The sequence below is a fragment of the Numenius arquata genome, chromosome 8 (assembly GCF_964106895.1).
Source record: "Numenius arquata chromosome 8, bNumArq3.hap1.1, whole genome shotgun sequence".
In the NCBI taxonomy this organism is placed as follows: Eukaryota; Metazoa; Chordata; class Aves; order Charadriiformes; family Scolopacidae; genus Numenius; species Numenius arquata.
This window is the reverse complement of record NC_133583.1, coordinates 41,879,275-41,895,084: the sequence shown is the minus strand read 5'-3', so window position 1 is coordinate 41,895,084 and position 15,810 is coordinate 41,879,275. Positions and strand designations below refer to the sequence as shown.

General features: G+C 38.4%; 1 protein-coding gene across 1 annotated transcript in view; it reads right to left on the bottom strand.

Annotated features, from left to right (window-relative positions):
- DPYD (dihydropyrimidine dehydrogenase) overlaps positions 1-15,810 on the bottom strand; it is a 366,613-nt gene that overhangs the window by 173,789 nt on the left and 177,014 nt on the right. The window contains 2 exon segments of the mRNA XM_074151782.1: positions 3,152-3,367; positions 11,597-11,781. Coding sequence (XP_074007883.1) covers positions 3,152-3,367; positions 11,597-11,781 — 401 coding nt within the window.

Genomic DNA, 15,810 nt, shown 5'->3' with positions numbered 1-15,810 from the left:
ATGGCCCAGGGACTGGAATTGCAGCATTGCTATCCAACAGTTCCCCCATACAAGAAAGTATGGCCTCTTATGGGCTGCAGGGATCCATAGCCTACTATTTTAGAAGAGTTTTCTGTGCTAGCTAGTGAAAGAGGGAAAAAGGAGAAATATGAAATTAATCCTCTGTCTTATGAGAATCACAGCTCTCCAGCCCAACTCCTTTTTACCTCTGTCCTTGGATCTCCCTTCCAACATTTATCCTGCTTTCCTCTCTGATCTTATTCCATCACACAGTAGTTAATGCATGGAAATATGTCGTTAGGCATATGTCCTGTACGTCCTTTTCACTAGCTATATGTCACTCAAATTCAGTCTGCATCAGTCACTTTTGCTGAAGGATGCCCGTGGTCAATAGGGGAGTCTGTGGTTTCCCCATCATTGACTGAACACAGTGATGAATTCAGCTCTGGAAAAGGGATCATTTCTCCTGCTGCTAAGCTCCCCATTGCTACACAGGCAGTTTACACTTGGCCTTGAAGTACTGGAAATAAGAAGGAAGCCCACAAGTGAAACTTAACCAGGACATACATGAGGAGACAAGAGGGATAAGCACAGAATCCTGCTTGTATTCACATACAATCAAGGCTGAAGTGAAGGAGCTGCCAAGAACTGCGTCTAGCGAGCTCTCCTCCTCCCAGATGTTCCCCTTCTGGAAACTTTACTGTCTGGGGAGCAGCTCTGCCTCCTCCCACTGACTTCAGGCTTAGATCAGGAAATCTTTTTTCCTGGTCCTGCTATGCAGTTAGCCACTCAGGACAGCCCAGTCTGAAATCTCTACTTCCACAGGCACCGCAGCCCAAGAGAGCATACTGCTCCCTGCTGAACACTGTGCAAGGTTTATGTCTACATAATCAGAAGCTAAGTTCTAAAAAAAAGAGTCGGCACATTATGCCAACCTATATTACCTCTGAACTCTATACCAACTCCTTGTTCTAGCATTAAGTCAACAAGAGCAGTCTTTGTGTAGTACTCAATGTTCACACAAGAACTGCTGTACCTCATTGAGCTTTTCTTCGCATTTGAAATATTTATTTTTGTAGCATTAATTACCATGCTACTATTATAAATAAAAGCAATTTTATTTCTGCAGCACCTTGCAGCCAAGAATCTCAAATCATGTCACAAATACTAAAGCTTAACACTTTTAAGTGCACTACTGGGAACAATATAATAGTAGAAAAACTAGGTAGTACTTGGTGGGACACAGTCCTACTGGACACAGCAATATACGATCCAAGAGTTTAGGCACCAGAAAAAGACTACTGCCTCCTACTGAACTTTAGAAGAAAGCTTAGCTAGAAATAATGATCACTGAACTAGAATTAATCTAAAGCACTTTTCTTATTTTTTTTCTCATTAAATACTATCTGCAATATTTTGCATCTTAATGCAACAATTTTTTTTTTTAAAAAAAAGTGTTTTATAGCCACTTAATGTGTTTGCTTTTAGCAATCCTCTCACTTGAAAGTTCTCCATCCGAGTCACACCTCCAGAGCATGGCATCCAGTGGAACACACTGCAGTCGCAGTCTGATGACTCAGTCTGTTGCTTAGTGGAGTACCAACATCACTTCCTACAACATGCACGTCTTTCCTTCTGAACTCCCACCCAAGCTGGAACACAGCCAGCGTCTGTTTAGCTCTTGAGATACACAGTAATCAACATGCAGTCTGGCAGGACTGTGAGCATACCAGCAATAAAACTGATAAATAAATAAATCTCAGTACTTGCTACGAGTTGCCTTTATCCTAGGCACTGAATAATTACAGCTGACGGTATGTTATACACATAAGTCACTTGTAAACATACTGGAATGACATTTATGTCCTAAAAAGCGTTTTCATAAGAAACCCTATGAAGTAGATTGGTATCTTCATTGCAATCCAGAGGAGCACATACTTCCTTAGGCCTGCTTCAGGTGTAAGTGACAGCAAAAGCCAGTCCGACATATTTTACAGTATGCTATAGTAATACAGTGCTTTGTCCTTAGATCTTCGTCATATTAGAGGATCACCCTCTATAGTTAATTCACTTATGGTACTTACCCATGTAGAGGTGGCAGAGTTACAAATTCACCTTTTCTCTTCTGCTAAGGTCTCCATTCATCACTATACTTTTACATCCCATCTCTGAACCAAGAATAAAAGCTCCTTGTTTCCAAACTCATCTCAAAAGCTCTAGTCAGCCCACGCTACTGTTTGTCACTGGTTGACAACACATTACCATTACTCATGCTGTTAACTCAGGCCTATACTCAAGAATTTACCTTTGATCCTCTTCCTCTCTCCACAAGTCAAACTATATCTACATCCCTGCCCAAATCCTGTTTCTTTTCTCTGCAATACATTTGTCAAAAGTGTTGTTTTCTTTCATTATCTAAAATTCTTACTTTGTCTCATGTTGCCATTTTGAATGTAAGGGGAAACTCATCCTAATATCATTCTCAGGTCAAACAAGCAATTACACACTTTAAATCTACACAAAATGCATTATTTTAGGTGCCACATTAAGCCACAGCCTTCAAGACTTAATTCTAGCCCTTCTTCTTCCACTACATGTTACTGAAGGTTTATGTCACTGTACTACAAACCTTCAGCACAACTACTCTTCCCTTCATAGGCTTGTTTCATGTTGCCTCCATCTTTCTCTTCCACTACCCACCCAGCCTCAGGCTTACACCGACATTATCACGTTTCAACTGCAACTCCATTTCAATGGCTTATCTTGGCAGTCCTTGGCACAGAAGCTGCCTTTCATGAGTTGCTCGACAAAGCTGTTACTCATTCCCTTTGCATTCTGATCCCTCAGAAAACATTTTCAGTGCAATATTTAAAACAAAGAAAAAAAAATTATTACCCTTACTAGTTGGCTAATATTAAAAGGCTGGGGAATAAAAGGGAAGAATGTTACAACAAACAAAGGCAGAAATTGTGTCACCTTTATGTTGCACTGTCGGAACCTCCCAGACTAGTTGACCTACACAATGTACCACACCCTTCCCTGCTATCTTTATGCTAGCTAGATTTAATAGTGTTATTCCCAAAAGATTCAGATTTTTCAAATATACAAAGAAATGTTTACATGCTAAATATACCTTAAAATATTTCCTTACCTTATCCAGGGAGAACGTTTTAGTGACAGCAAAGCCCCATCCAGTTTCAAAAGCTCTTCGAATCATTGAAGAGCTAGTAGTAGGGGTTGCACTGGCAAGGCCAAAAGGATTTGGAAACTTGAGTCCAGCCATTTCTACACTGATATTTACTAAATCGATAGGAGTATAGAAGAGTGGTAGTTCTGGAACAGTAGGAACTGCTACACCGTGTAAGGACTGCAAAAAAACAAACAAAAATCACAGATATTTTTGCTGATTCCTTTTTATATAATTTATTATTAACCCTGATAAGGGAATAATTCATATATAACAATATAAAGTAAGTATTCTACTATGTTTTCAGACTTGCAAATCACCAAAACATGCAAACACTTGCATACATAACATCTTCTGTCCAAATAGCATTCATGCCAGAATATTATGCCATGCTGGAAATAACTGAAGAATGATAATAATGAAAGAGTTATTTCACATCCCAGTACTACTAAGCCTGGTTCAGTTCAAAGATTTGTTCAGCCATTTTGAACAGTCAGTTCTGTTCCCTACAGCAGCCACCAGCAGTGAGATTGAAAAAACCAAACAACGGGGTATGCACAGGCAGACCCTTGCTAGTTTTCTTCCCAAGTGCCAATCTATAAAAAGTGTAGAGACTTGTGAAAAATGAGGGCGTGAATCCTTGTGCAGGATCACTCAGCCCTAACTCAATATATTTTGAAGCCCCACACCTTATTTCCCCCTTTTAAAAGATTTTATCTAGCCTATGCAATGGGATACATATCAATATATGCAAAACTATTGTTTTAATATTTAACTGTATTAATATGAACACTTTAAGGGTGACAAAAATTAGACTCTGATTTGGGATCAAAGAAGAACATTCACATTATGGCTTTGACACCACAGTCACTTTTGTTTTCATTTTAAAGACAGCCTTTTCTCTGGAGAGTCAGTGAAAAGCTTTCAATGGAAATCTTGCATCCAATACTGTAAAAATTGTAGAGAGAGAATCTTTTCCCATGTATGGATATGAACTGCATCCTAATCAGGCTGTGGTAGGTAGAATTAAAATCTTTGCTCACTCAGATGGTTGACTCAAAATCACAAAGAAATAAAGCAGGAATTTCTAGCAGAGAGAAGCCCTACACAGTCTGTGTTCCTAATAAGCCCCAGCATAAGATCACAGCAGTTTCTTCTGTCCATAAAACGAAGAATTCTTCAGCAGGACAAAAAGAACCACTACTGGAGGTGTGGGGAAGATTTTCTGTTAGCAGAGTAAAAACCTCAGCTACTGCCAAATTGCTGCCTTTTAGGTTGTTGTTGTTTTGGGTTTTTTTTTAAGGAACTCATTTACCCCACTTTTACCTGTGAAAACTAATAAGCATGGATGGGATGAGGAGGTTTTTGTTTGGTTTAGCACCTTTTGTTTCCTCGGCTGATTCAAAACCTGAGAGTTCATGTCTGTTTTGGGACTGCCTGGATTCATGTCTCAGATTCTGACACCAGATCTTCGATTTCTTGGACACAGAGGGTATGTTTTGGGCCCAAATTTTCTGATGGTTTTAAAGCACTGAAACTAGTGGAATTGACCTAGCCTAAATGATGCGAACCTGAATGCATCCTTAATGGTGGACATTTTGAGAAAAGCTGAGTTTCAAAGATCCCTAACATGTGGGAGCAAACTTCCTTCAGCATCACAACCTCTCCAGCTAGCAGCTACTGCAGCCACACTTTATAAAAAGACAGACACCCCCCCTTTTCCTCCCTCCTGAGTGCTCACTGCTTCCTGCATGTCATACTCCACAGGGCTGGTTTCCTACACCAGAAGAATCCGAGTTCTTAGAAGACCAAACAGCCCAGCATCTACATCTCAAAAGCTTTTTGTTAACTGACAAATCAAAGAAAAAGAAAAGAATAAAAAAGAAGCATTGTCTTTTGATTATTTTGAGTTTGATTTAATCCTTTTAACTTTTTTTAGGTCTTTCTTAACTAAAATTTCAACTCAAAATGTTGTTTGCAATGCCAAAACAGAAATTCCTAGATCACACAACTGAAATTAAAGCATTTTTTAAATGTTAGCACTTTTTATCTCCTACATATTTGGAAGTGGGGAAATCTGCTGAAACCAACACTGATATACTGAACTCTTACACTGAACTCTTTGATATTGATTCTGTAAGAATGATAGCCAAAAAAACTTATGGAAAGGTTTTTGGCCAATTTCACTCTATGCGCACCTGTGAGTAATAAATCTAATTTTCAACTTTTAAAGCACTTATTTGTTAAGTCATTTGCTATCCAGAATTGTTCAAATGTTCTCTGAGAATATATTTCAGTCTGTGGATCACTCAAGAACTATTCATTGCTTGTTTAACTGTAAATATTTATTGCTATAGACAGATAGACAAACAGATTAAGTGCTTAATATGCACCTTAAGTTACATTGTACTGCTTCTTTTCCCAAACAGGACAATTCAATATCTAGGTGAGTTGCTCTCACCTAAAATGAGCGTTGCTTAAAGTGATTCTTAACTAGAGACCCAAAACGAGCTTTCTGTGATAAAACAGAAAATAAATCCTATAGAAGACAAAAAAATAAAATCCACTAGAGCAGTGAAAGACTTTTGAACCAGGTGTTTGAATACATCCATGCAAAAATAGGTCTTGCCTCCTGCATGCCATCAAGCAAACTGGTCATAAGCAACTTTCCAAACCATATGCAAACAGGTCTATCCTTCCTGCCAATCTCCCCTCTCAAAAAGCAAAACCACAAACAATTCCACCCAGACACACTCAAGCCCTGAAAGAAGTGCCTAATGGTTTGTTAATGATGAAGTGACCCAGGGGGAGGTGGCAGGGGGAGGAGACAAAAAGGTCTCAATGGAATAAACCAAGTTTTAAAAACACACAGGGGCAGGATGCAGCTGAAGGTTCAGTAGCCAGTGGCTATACATCCGCACAGATTTATCTCCCTCCTTCCTATCACTTCCCTTTTTGCTCTATTTATTTTTTGCTGGTTGTTCCTTTCAGCACAATGCTTATAAAAGAAATAAATTTACTAAGCCCTGATGTGTTGTTTTCTACAAAGCAAAACTTTTGGCAAACTAAAATGTTTTATAGCTTCCTGAAAGCAAAATCATCTTTATAATGAAGGATTTCCCTGACATTGCACAAACAAATAGGAAAAGAAAGCCTGCAGGCAAGGGTTTATTTATAATAACTCTTCCCTTGATTTTTAAAAATAGAGGACAAAGTCCTCTAATTTGATGCCATCCAGCTGAGCTAACAATATTGCAGGTACTTATTGTTCCAGTCATGGCAATTTTTTGGATACTGGAACAGGGTGGTAAAAAATCCCCAGCCTGTTGCTTGCAGTGGCCCTACCTTACTCTAACCAGGATATGCCCAGAGGCAAAAGCAGCACTGTCTGTAGTGCAGGGCTGAGAGACAGGAACTCAGCTTTAGACCTGATACAATTTGTGACATTCATTTGCTTTAGATGGAGAAAATTCTTAACCACAGTGATACGGTCTAACTCCATTTTCGGGCCTTTAACAAATATAGACTGTGAAAGTGAGTAGTTGCATTACTGTTATTTTTCACAGAGAGCCTTTACAAATCCTACTGCCTGGAAGAGTTTTCCTGAATACTTTCATCTCAATCCTGCTTTCACTATTTTTATGTCCGATCTTAAAACATATTGCTTCTCCTTTGCATGTGCTTCTTCTATCCTCTCTCTGATTATCCATTATTAAACTTTGTTAAATATGTTTATGTTAATTCATACAGCCTCAGAATGGTTGTAGAAGGGATGCCTGGGGACTACCTAGTCCAACAACCTTGCTCAAAGCAGGGTCAACTAGAGCAGGTTGCTCAGGGCTCTGTCCAGTTGGACAGAGATTTTCCGAGCTCCTTTCTGGCTTTCTGTTTCTGGAACAGATTGGAACATATTCTTTACTCAGTTGTAAATAACTAAAATACCACGTTTCCTGCACTTGCATTTAGTCAACCTTTTTGCAAATGGTGATTTGTTACTCGTCTCCATGCTAGTGTTTCATATGTTGTTCTTTCTAAAGAAAGGGACATTCAATTTTTCCTTTGGTTATCCTGAAAAGAAGCAGACGACGTAACTAATGGCTTCAAAGACAAGCTTCCTGGGAACCACCCATCTCCGCTATTGATTATGAAATAATGTACACTCATGCATGCTTGAAGAATATATGAGAATGGTCAACCTTCATAAAAGAATCAACAACTGTACTCTTCAGATACAAAGCCCATATATTTTTTGACAGCATAGAATCATAGAATCATAGAATTGCTAGAGTTGGAAAGGACCTTAAAGATCATCTAGTTCCAACCCCCCTGCCATGGGCAGGGACACCTCTCACTAGAGCAGGTTGCTCAAAGCCCCATCCAGCCTGGCCTTGAACACTTCCAGGGATGGGGCATCCACAACTTCCCTGGGCAACCTGTTCCAGTGCCTCACCACCCTCACAGTAAAGAATTTCTTCCTTATATCTAATCTAAATCTCTTCTCTTCCAATTTAAAACCATTGCCCCTTGTCCTGTCACCACTTTTCCTGACAAAGAGTCCCTCTTCAGCTCTTCTGTAGGCTCCCTTCAGGTATTGATAGGCTGTTATAAGGTCTCCCCGGAGCCTTCTCTTCTCCAGGCTGAACAACCCCAGCTCTCTCAGCCTGTCTTCATAGGAGAGGTGCTCCATCCCTCTGATCATCCTCGTGGCCCTCCGCTGGACCCGTTCCAACAGGTCCATGTCCTTCCTGTGTTGAGGACTCCAAAGCTGGACACAGTACTCCAGGAGGGGTCTCACGAGCGCAGAGTAGAAGGGCAGAATCACCTCGCGAGACCTGCTGGCCACACTTCTCCTGATGCAGCCCAGGACACGGTTGGCTCTCTGGGCTGCCAGTGCACACTGCCTGCTCATGTTGAGCTTCTCATCCATAAGCATTCCCAAGTCCTTCTCCTCGGGGCTGCTCTCCAGCCATTCTCCACCCAACTTGTATTTGTGCCTGGGGTTGCCACGTCCCAGGTGCAGGACCCTGCACTTGGCTTGGTTGAACTTCATGCAATTTGCACGAGCCCACCTCTCCAGCCTGTCTAGGTCCCTCTGGATGGCATCCCTTCCCTCCAGAGTGTCAACTGCGCCACCGAGCAGATAAGAATAGATAAAGAAATAGATAAAGAAAGAAATAGCAAATATACAATACGGGTTCAAAATAACACAATGATGTGCTCAAAATTCATATTGAATAGTATCTTAGCGAAGTGCAATTTATATCAGTTGGGATCCAGCCCTCTATTCTTTAAATGTATCATGTACATTTCAGTCTAGGAAAAATATAAAAGAAACTGTCCACACTGGGGAGATTACAGTAAAGAAAAGATAGATTTAAATAAAAGAAAGCTTATTGTGAATCAGAGAGGAAAAGTCAGCTTTTAAGAAATATTTTAGTGAGAAGAAGATGGCAGCTTGACTGCCACATATGGGAAAACGCTTCACAGGTAAGGGTATGAATAGACCAGGAGTGAAGCGTCAAGGCCAGCGCAATGGCCCAGGAAGAAAATACTGGAAGAATCACGATGCAAGAGCTGTCTTTGCTCTCAAGGCAGGCATAGAAAATTAGAAGCTAGTCCTGGATAATTGTGAATTACCCCAAATATAGCTATTATATTATTAAATCCCATACACTGATGAAAAAGAAATTCACGGTAACTGAGGCACAGAAGAGAACAGCAGCCTATATTGCTTCTGCACAAGATCACAAAGCCACTGTTGGACAAAAGTGAGGGCCATTGCAATCCCTAAACTAAATTGAGATTATTTTACAGAAATTTTTACTTCATTCATAGAATAACAAAAAAGGTTGAATCCTGAAAAATGTTGTGAATAGTAGATAGTTGCATGAATTAGGCTGATTCTGTTTGGATTTCTAATAACTCTAAGAGTGGTTCTAGGAAGACTGACTATATTTTCTAACAGGTTCTACTACAACTATCTCTAGTTAGGCTTTGACTGGTCATGTTTATAGAAACTAACCTGACACCGCTGCAGGCAATAATTTCTGAGATGAACCTATGCTTCATATAGTGGGAGGAATATGTTAAGAAGCAGGAGATATTTAGGCAACTAATGATGGAACGTTTCCAGCGTAAGAGCAGCCAAGAAGCTTCTGTAAATAACTCCCAGTTTCGAACATAAGGTATTTCTGCTGGAGAGTCCTTAAGTCTGGATCTCATGCTTCACTTGACCATGTGCCAGAGCTTGCAATGATTGGAGTTTCAGGGCAAATATCAGGCCCATCTGTTTGCTTAGCCTTTTGCCTGGAGTAGGTTGGGATACAAGCAGTTCAAACAGTGCAAGAAGTCAGGATGGTGTTTTGAGTTTCAGTCTTTGACATGGTCTTGGGTTGGTCGAGAAATCCTATGGAATAGTTTTAGTTTTCTAAAGGCTGACTGCATTATTTATAGATCCTGGTGCTGAGATAGTTGGCAATTTTGGAAATGGCTACCTATTTCTGTAACTAAAATGCAAACGGATAGATGGTATCAATGTATTTATTTAAAATTTAATGTGGACTCAGATTCAGACATTCAGATCACAGGAATGTTTCTTGCCTTAGAATCTCACAGTAGAGAGAAAATAAGGTAGTGTATAAGGGTATTTTTTTCATTTGATACTGGAAGTTTCCAGAATACAAGGCTGTGAATTGAGCTCACGCACATACATGCGCAGAAAGGCATGCACACATGCACACACCTACCCCTATAAACATCAGGGTAACACAATCCTTTCTAAATAACTTTTTTAAAAAACAAACTCTCCTCCAGTCACTAAAATTTCTACCAGGTCCAAACACTGGTGAAGTAAATTGCCAAATTACAGCACTCTGCACCACAGCAACCAGATTTTACAAGGGCTGCACATCCAAATAAATGCCCCTGGGCAACCCATTCATCTAACAGCTGGAAAGGTGACACTTGACATTTGGAAACTTTCCTGTGAAGATTGCTGTAAGGCTTTCCCATTAGCTTCCTGGTGAGACTGTAAGGTCGAATAAGCTGCCTTGAAACCTGCAAAGGGTAACGAAAATGCTCTAATATCACAAGCCTGCTTAATTTAAAATTCTAATTCTCAAGCCATGACTATTCAGATTTTTTCAAAGTATTCAATGCATTCCAGAGTGGGGAGAAAAAAAAGCAAGCTTTGAGGAGGAAGCAACATGATAAAGGAGGGTTTTTAAGTGATGCATGTATTTCTAGAGGTTAAAGAGCAAGGAGACAAAAAGGAGGAGATACCCTATCACAGTCACCCAAGTCACTGTGCACTGAGAAATTAAGCAAAAAGGTCAGGGATTAAAGATGTTTCACACTCAGCATTTTCTTAGGGTCTAAGAAGGCAGGACACAAACAGTGCTTTAGAACAAGTGAGAAAAAATATGCACAGATACTAACAACAAGCTTTCAGTTGAAGTATTTTTAGGAAGTGAAATCAGACCCCAACAGCATGAAATTGCACAAACATGCAATCAGAGAGGCTTTGAGCAGATGGATGGGGGAGAAAGACATCGAGTTGTTACAGTCCCAACTTCAGTTGTTCAAATCTCTTTTTGTGGAAGAGTGAATCATGTATCATGTTTCTGAAAAGTTCCTTGCACTATGAACACACTCTTTGTCAGCTGGTTCTCCACACACAGGCTGTGTCTCCTGTCTCTGCGGGTTCCTCTAGACTTTGTCCTCGTTCTTTTACTAGAAAAATTAGGGCAGAGTTGCTCAGTCACACACAAAGAGCACCGAAAATGAAAAAGCAGTTACCAGGTTTTTCAGGTCTCTACCCCTTAAACTCATATTTTCCAGGTAAATTATCCTTTGCATTATTTTCCCCTGTGCATTCTTGTGTCCAGGATATCAGCCTCATCAGAGCAAAATTTGGTTCCGGTGTATATAATCTGAGTGCTCTATGAACTCCTACTATGCTTGTACTCTGGAAATTCTAAAATTGTCTTTCCCAAGGAACTACAGTGGCAGTATTTAATTTTTACTTTATGCACTATTGAGAGATTTTACTTTTTAATACTGATGGGCTCACTTCTTTTCCCCAACTAATTAGGACTTTTACTTGCACTGTGTATTGTGCAGGAAGGCTTGCTAACCCTTGAGTAGAATTCAGAGCTGGGGCCAAGAAAACGTTGCTTGGATTCTAGTGTTAAGGTAATATAAGAAAGCTGGGTTCAACTACCCACACTCAAGTATGTGATCCAAGTTGAGCGAATCTATAACGTTCAAATCACCATATAATCTAGGTATCAGTTCATCAAAATTTGTATTTTTAATCTAAACCACAATGAAATTATTTTAATAATCACAATAAAAGTATCTACAAGCAGATAGAAATGGGAAAGAGAAAAGTACTTTTAAAAAAGTCACCTGTATGTATCTGTGCATGTACCAGGAAGCTTGTTTTCCATCATTTACCGATTCCACTGTAGTGTTAGCAAGACCACCAATGTCACCCCCTGCAAAAACCCAGGGTTCACTTGTTTGCATAGTTTCCGGATCTACTTCGGGAAGACCCCATCTGTTAAACTTGATGGGTGCCATGGCCTCTTTAACTGTAATTAAAGTGAACGACAACTATGTTAATAGAAGAAACATAAAATTGTTGGTAAAATCTGTCAAATATACACTGATAAAAATTAGGAAAGCAGTTCCAAGTCCTAGTTCTTTCATTTACTTAAACATAAATTTACAGTAGAAAAGTCCTTTTATATACATGAACATTTTTGTTGAGCTAGTGGAGGTATGTAATTACAAACAGGACTCAGAGGAAAGAACAACATGCGTTATATAGAACAGCAGTTTGGTAGTATCAGAAAAGTAACCAGTTCCTGTGTGCCTGCAAAGCCAGACTGGCGTACAAGATAAATGTACACAAGCGTCACAAGAAGTGACTGTCTCGTTGCAGGCTCAAGAAATAATTGGTGCTAATTTTCTTCTGGTCACTGCCTGAGAACACATTGTTTATCCCAGGAGCTGGGATTCACAAAGTCATTCTCACTGGCATTATTCATCTCCCAGTCCAGCACTTCTGAAAATCCTATTAATGAGGAATATTAACAAAGGAAAAATAAATATTCACCCTTTCCCTCTACCCATAGCTTTATAGTGCATTTACCATATCAACATGCTTTTCTGCTGAATAAACTACCATATACTCTCTTGTGCAACTTAATATGCAGCATATGATTTTTGAGGTTTAAAATGAAAAAAGAATGTTTATGATGCAATTTTTAGAAATTAATTTAGATCTCAAGAATTTACTTCCCACATTTATTAACTCTCACAACAGAAATGATACTCTGCTATTTTTTGACAGGTCACTATTAAACCTGACTGAAAATTTTCAGATGGCATATTTTCCGGCCAGGAAACGTTAGGCTATCAATGCTTTGGCTTGAAAACAGTGTTGGGTTTTAATTAAATTTAATTCTGAAAAAGATATGTTTCAATAAAGTCAAAACCATCCTGACTCAATATTTAAAATCAGAACATCCTGAAAGTGAGGCTCACTTTGAAACTTGTTACGCATGTTAAGAATAAAACTATAAAAACACAATCAAAATTAAATGCTTAGATGAAGACTAAGCATTTTTCTTTTGTATCTTTTTCACTGCAATTTCTGATTTTTTTTAGAGAATGCATTAAGAAACCTTAATTTTTTTTCATTTTAGTAAACAACATACATAAGCATTCTGCACACGAACTATTATTGTCCTTAAAAATAATGTAGATGTGAAAATAAAAAAAAAATAATTTTATACTGCATGGTATTATACGAATGGCATTAAATACACATAAATGCTCTGAAGACTCAGGAAAAATATTGCTCTATGTTAATATGATTTTTAGTACGCATTTTTAAATTATTTTATTATGATCAAAAAGACACTTCAAATTAGCTTCATTAAGAGAATCACTTTTTCAATAAGTATTTTTAGCAAATGTTCATGACTTATACCAAAAATGAAGGTTTTTAATATAGTTTTGTTTACAGGATCTGAAGATTCTGCAATAAAAGGCAGCTTAAAATTGCAATGTCCCTCAGGGACATACCACTAGCAGATGCAGATTGCCAAGGTCAATTAAACTGATGTAGTTGTGCTGTCATATATGTAAAAGAAAAACCTGCCAGTTTAAGACAAGAATATTTCTCCAATCTGAGGGCAAAGTCACAGTATTGCCCCAGCGCACACCTGAGTATACAGGAAGCTTCAAACACATCTTTCTTGCACATCATTGTGACGGATTTTCTTCCCAGGCTCTGTATCTCCCTTCACCTCCAAATCATATACTAGAAACGTATTTCAAAGTGGGTGCTGTGTATAATCCGGAGCAAAATAATAAAATAGAAAGCAAGGTACAAACATTGTCACCTACTTATCCCACTTACGCTCTCTTCCTCACCCCTGGCGTGATATACAAATATCCAGAGGACTCAAATCCGAAGTATATTTTTTTTGCAATTGGTTCAGAAGCCAAAATCACAGAGGACAGTTTTAAGCTCAAACATGGTAGCAGTTTTTCATATCAAGAGTATTTAATCTATCTTCAAGACCTATTGCTTGCACAATCACTCCCACCCCACATATACTTGTGGTTTAACTTGGCAAAAATAATATTTGCATAGTAAAAGAGTCAAAAAAATTATGAAATGTTTTCCTTTAAAAATATTTAAATTACTGTAAGATCACACCAAACACAACCTTCAGACTGAGACATTTTTCAGTCTGGAAAATGAGGTTTGTTTGTTTGGGTTTAGGGTGTTTTTTTGTTTTTGTTTTTTTTTGTTTCTTTTTTAAAAAAGGAAAGTGCTGATAATGACTGATAGCAGTTTTATTCAGAATGTTTCAGTAATATTTATAAATCAATACATTAACTTTCTCTTTATGTCTCAGACTGTCTGTACTTCAAGAAAGCTTTTGATCATCTTATATTTGTCACATATAGGATAACTTACTGCATGCAGTGGTACCATCTCAGCATGTGGTCTAGACTGCTCTCGCAAGCTAAATACATACAGGCTTGTAAAGACATGTTTGGAAAAAACCCAGAGGAAAACTTGGTGCTGCGGGATTTGGTATTGGGGATTTAATAGATGACTTTTGTTTCTCTGAGACACGACTGAACCACAGTAAAGGTGTTAAAGGGCAACATGCTATTGGAGATGTTAGTTTTTCAGAAGAAATGATGTAATACTGGAAGTTCTGACTACTTTTTTCATCTTGTGGAAAAATAGAGTATTACCTCTGTTATCCTGGATCTATTACATTTCTCAAATCTATCTTTAGATTGCTTTGTGCTAAAATAGCTGTCTGGACATAATTATACCAACAGCTTTTTGAGTGCAAAGAATGCCCAACATACCTTCACCTGAAACATCTCCCCAGGGCTGGGGGATTTGTCTGCTTGATCAGTATTTTTAAAATTGGGAAAGAACATTTCCCTGGTGATAAGGTTGACACGGTATCTGGCAGCTATTTCCTTTGGTCTTTTTTATAATCTCCAAGATTTAGGTTAAGTAAAAATAAGGGCATGATTTAAAAGCATCTTATATAAGAGTTCCTACCGTCCTCACAATTTGGATCTGGTACCCAGGGCAACTGTGAGGCTGAAGATACCGCCTGCTAGACCACCTGCAGAAAGAAGGGGAGAACTTTGGTCTTCACAAAAGGAAGTCCCTTCTCTGCACCCACAGGGGCTGAGAGAGAGTTTAAGAGCCAAATCTGAGCTTGAAAGGAGGTGATCCCAACTATCGGTTCTCTGAATTGCTGTTTGACACTGAACAATAAGAAAACTAGATACCTAATGTTTTTGTTGGTGCATGGTTTGGTATGGTGTAAAGAAAAGACTATCTTTTAAATCCCTGCAGCCTCATACTCCTGAAAGTTTAAAACTAACATAGCTTTTCTCTTAAAAATTCAAAGTACAATCCTGTGGCTGTACTGCCTTCTCCTCCATATCCTGGTGAGATATTATATATAATTTGAAAAGATCCTTCTGGATGAAAGACAACATACAATTGAATTATTCTAATGCTATCAAGTGATGCTAACACAAATAACACCAAACAAAAGGACAGTTCTGAATATATATTCCAAATTTGCTATATTCACAGAGCAAACAAACACAAATGGAAAAGCAGCAGCAAATTATAGCACTTGCAAAAACAATATTAAAATATAAGTGAATACAGAAAAAATATTTTAATTAACAAAACAAATCAAATGGAAAAGATTCCTCAAATAAAGCTTTAAAAGTGAGTCTGTGTGTGTGTTTGACTGCCATGACTAATTATGTATCCATGTAATGTGTGTTCAATTTGGGCTTATTTAAATAGCAGAAATGCTCATTAGCTGCAGTATATCTGTGAAGCTTCAATAAACAGTTTAATGGTTTTTATGTTTAACCAATTTCATAAGTTCCTGTAATTTTAGCTTTAGTAGCTCATTAATGTTATTTTTGATATCCATCTTACAGACTTCCTTTACAGTGAATAGTAGCATTACTTCAGAAAAATACAAATATACTGTAACTTTCTTAATCTCAAATATAAAACCACAGCTGTCACATGCACCAACAGA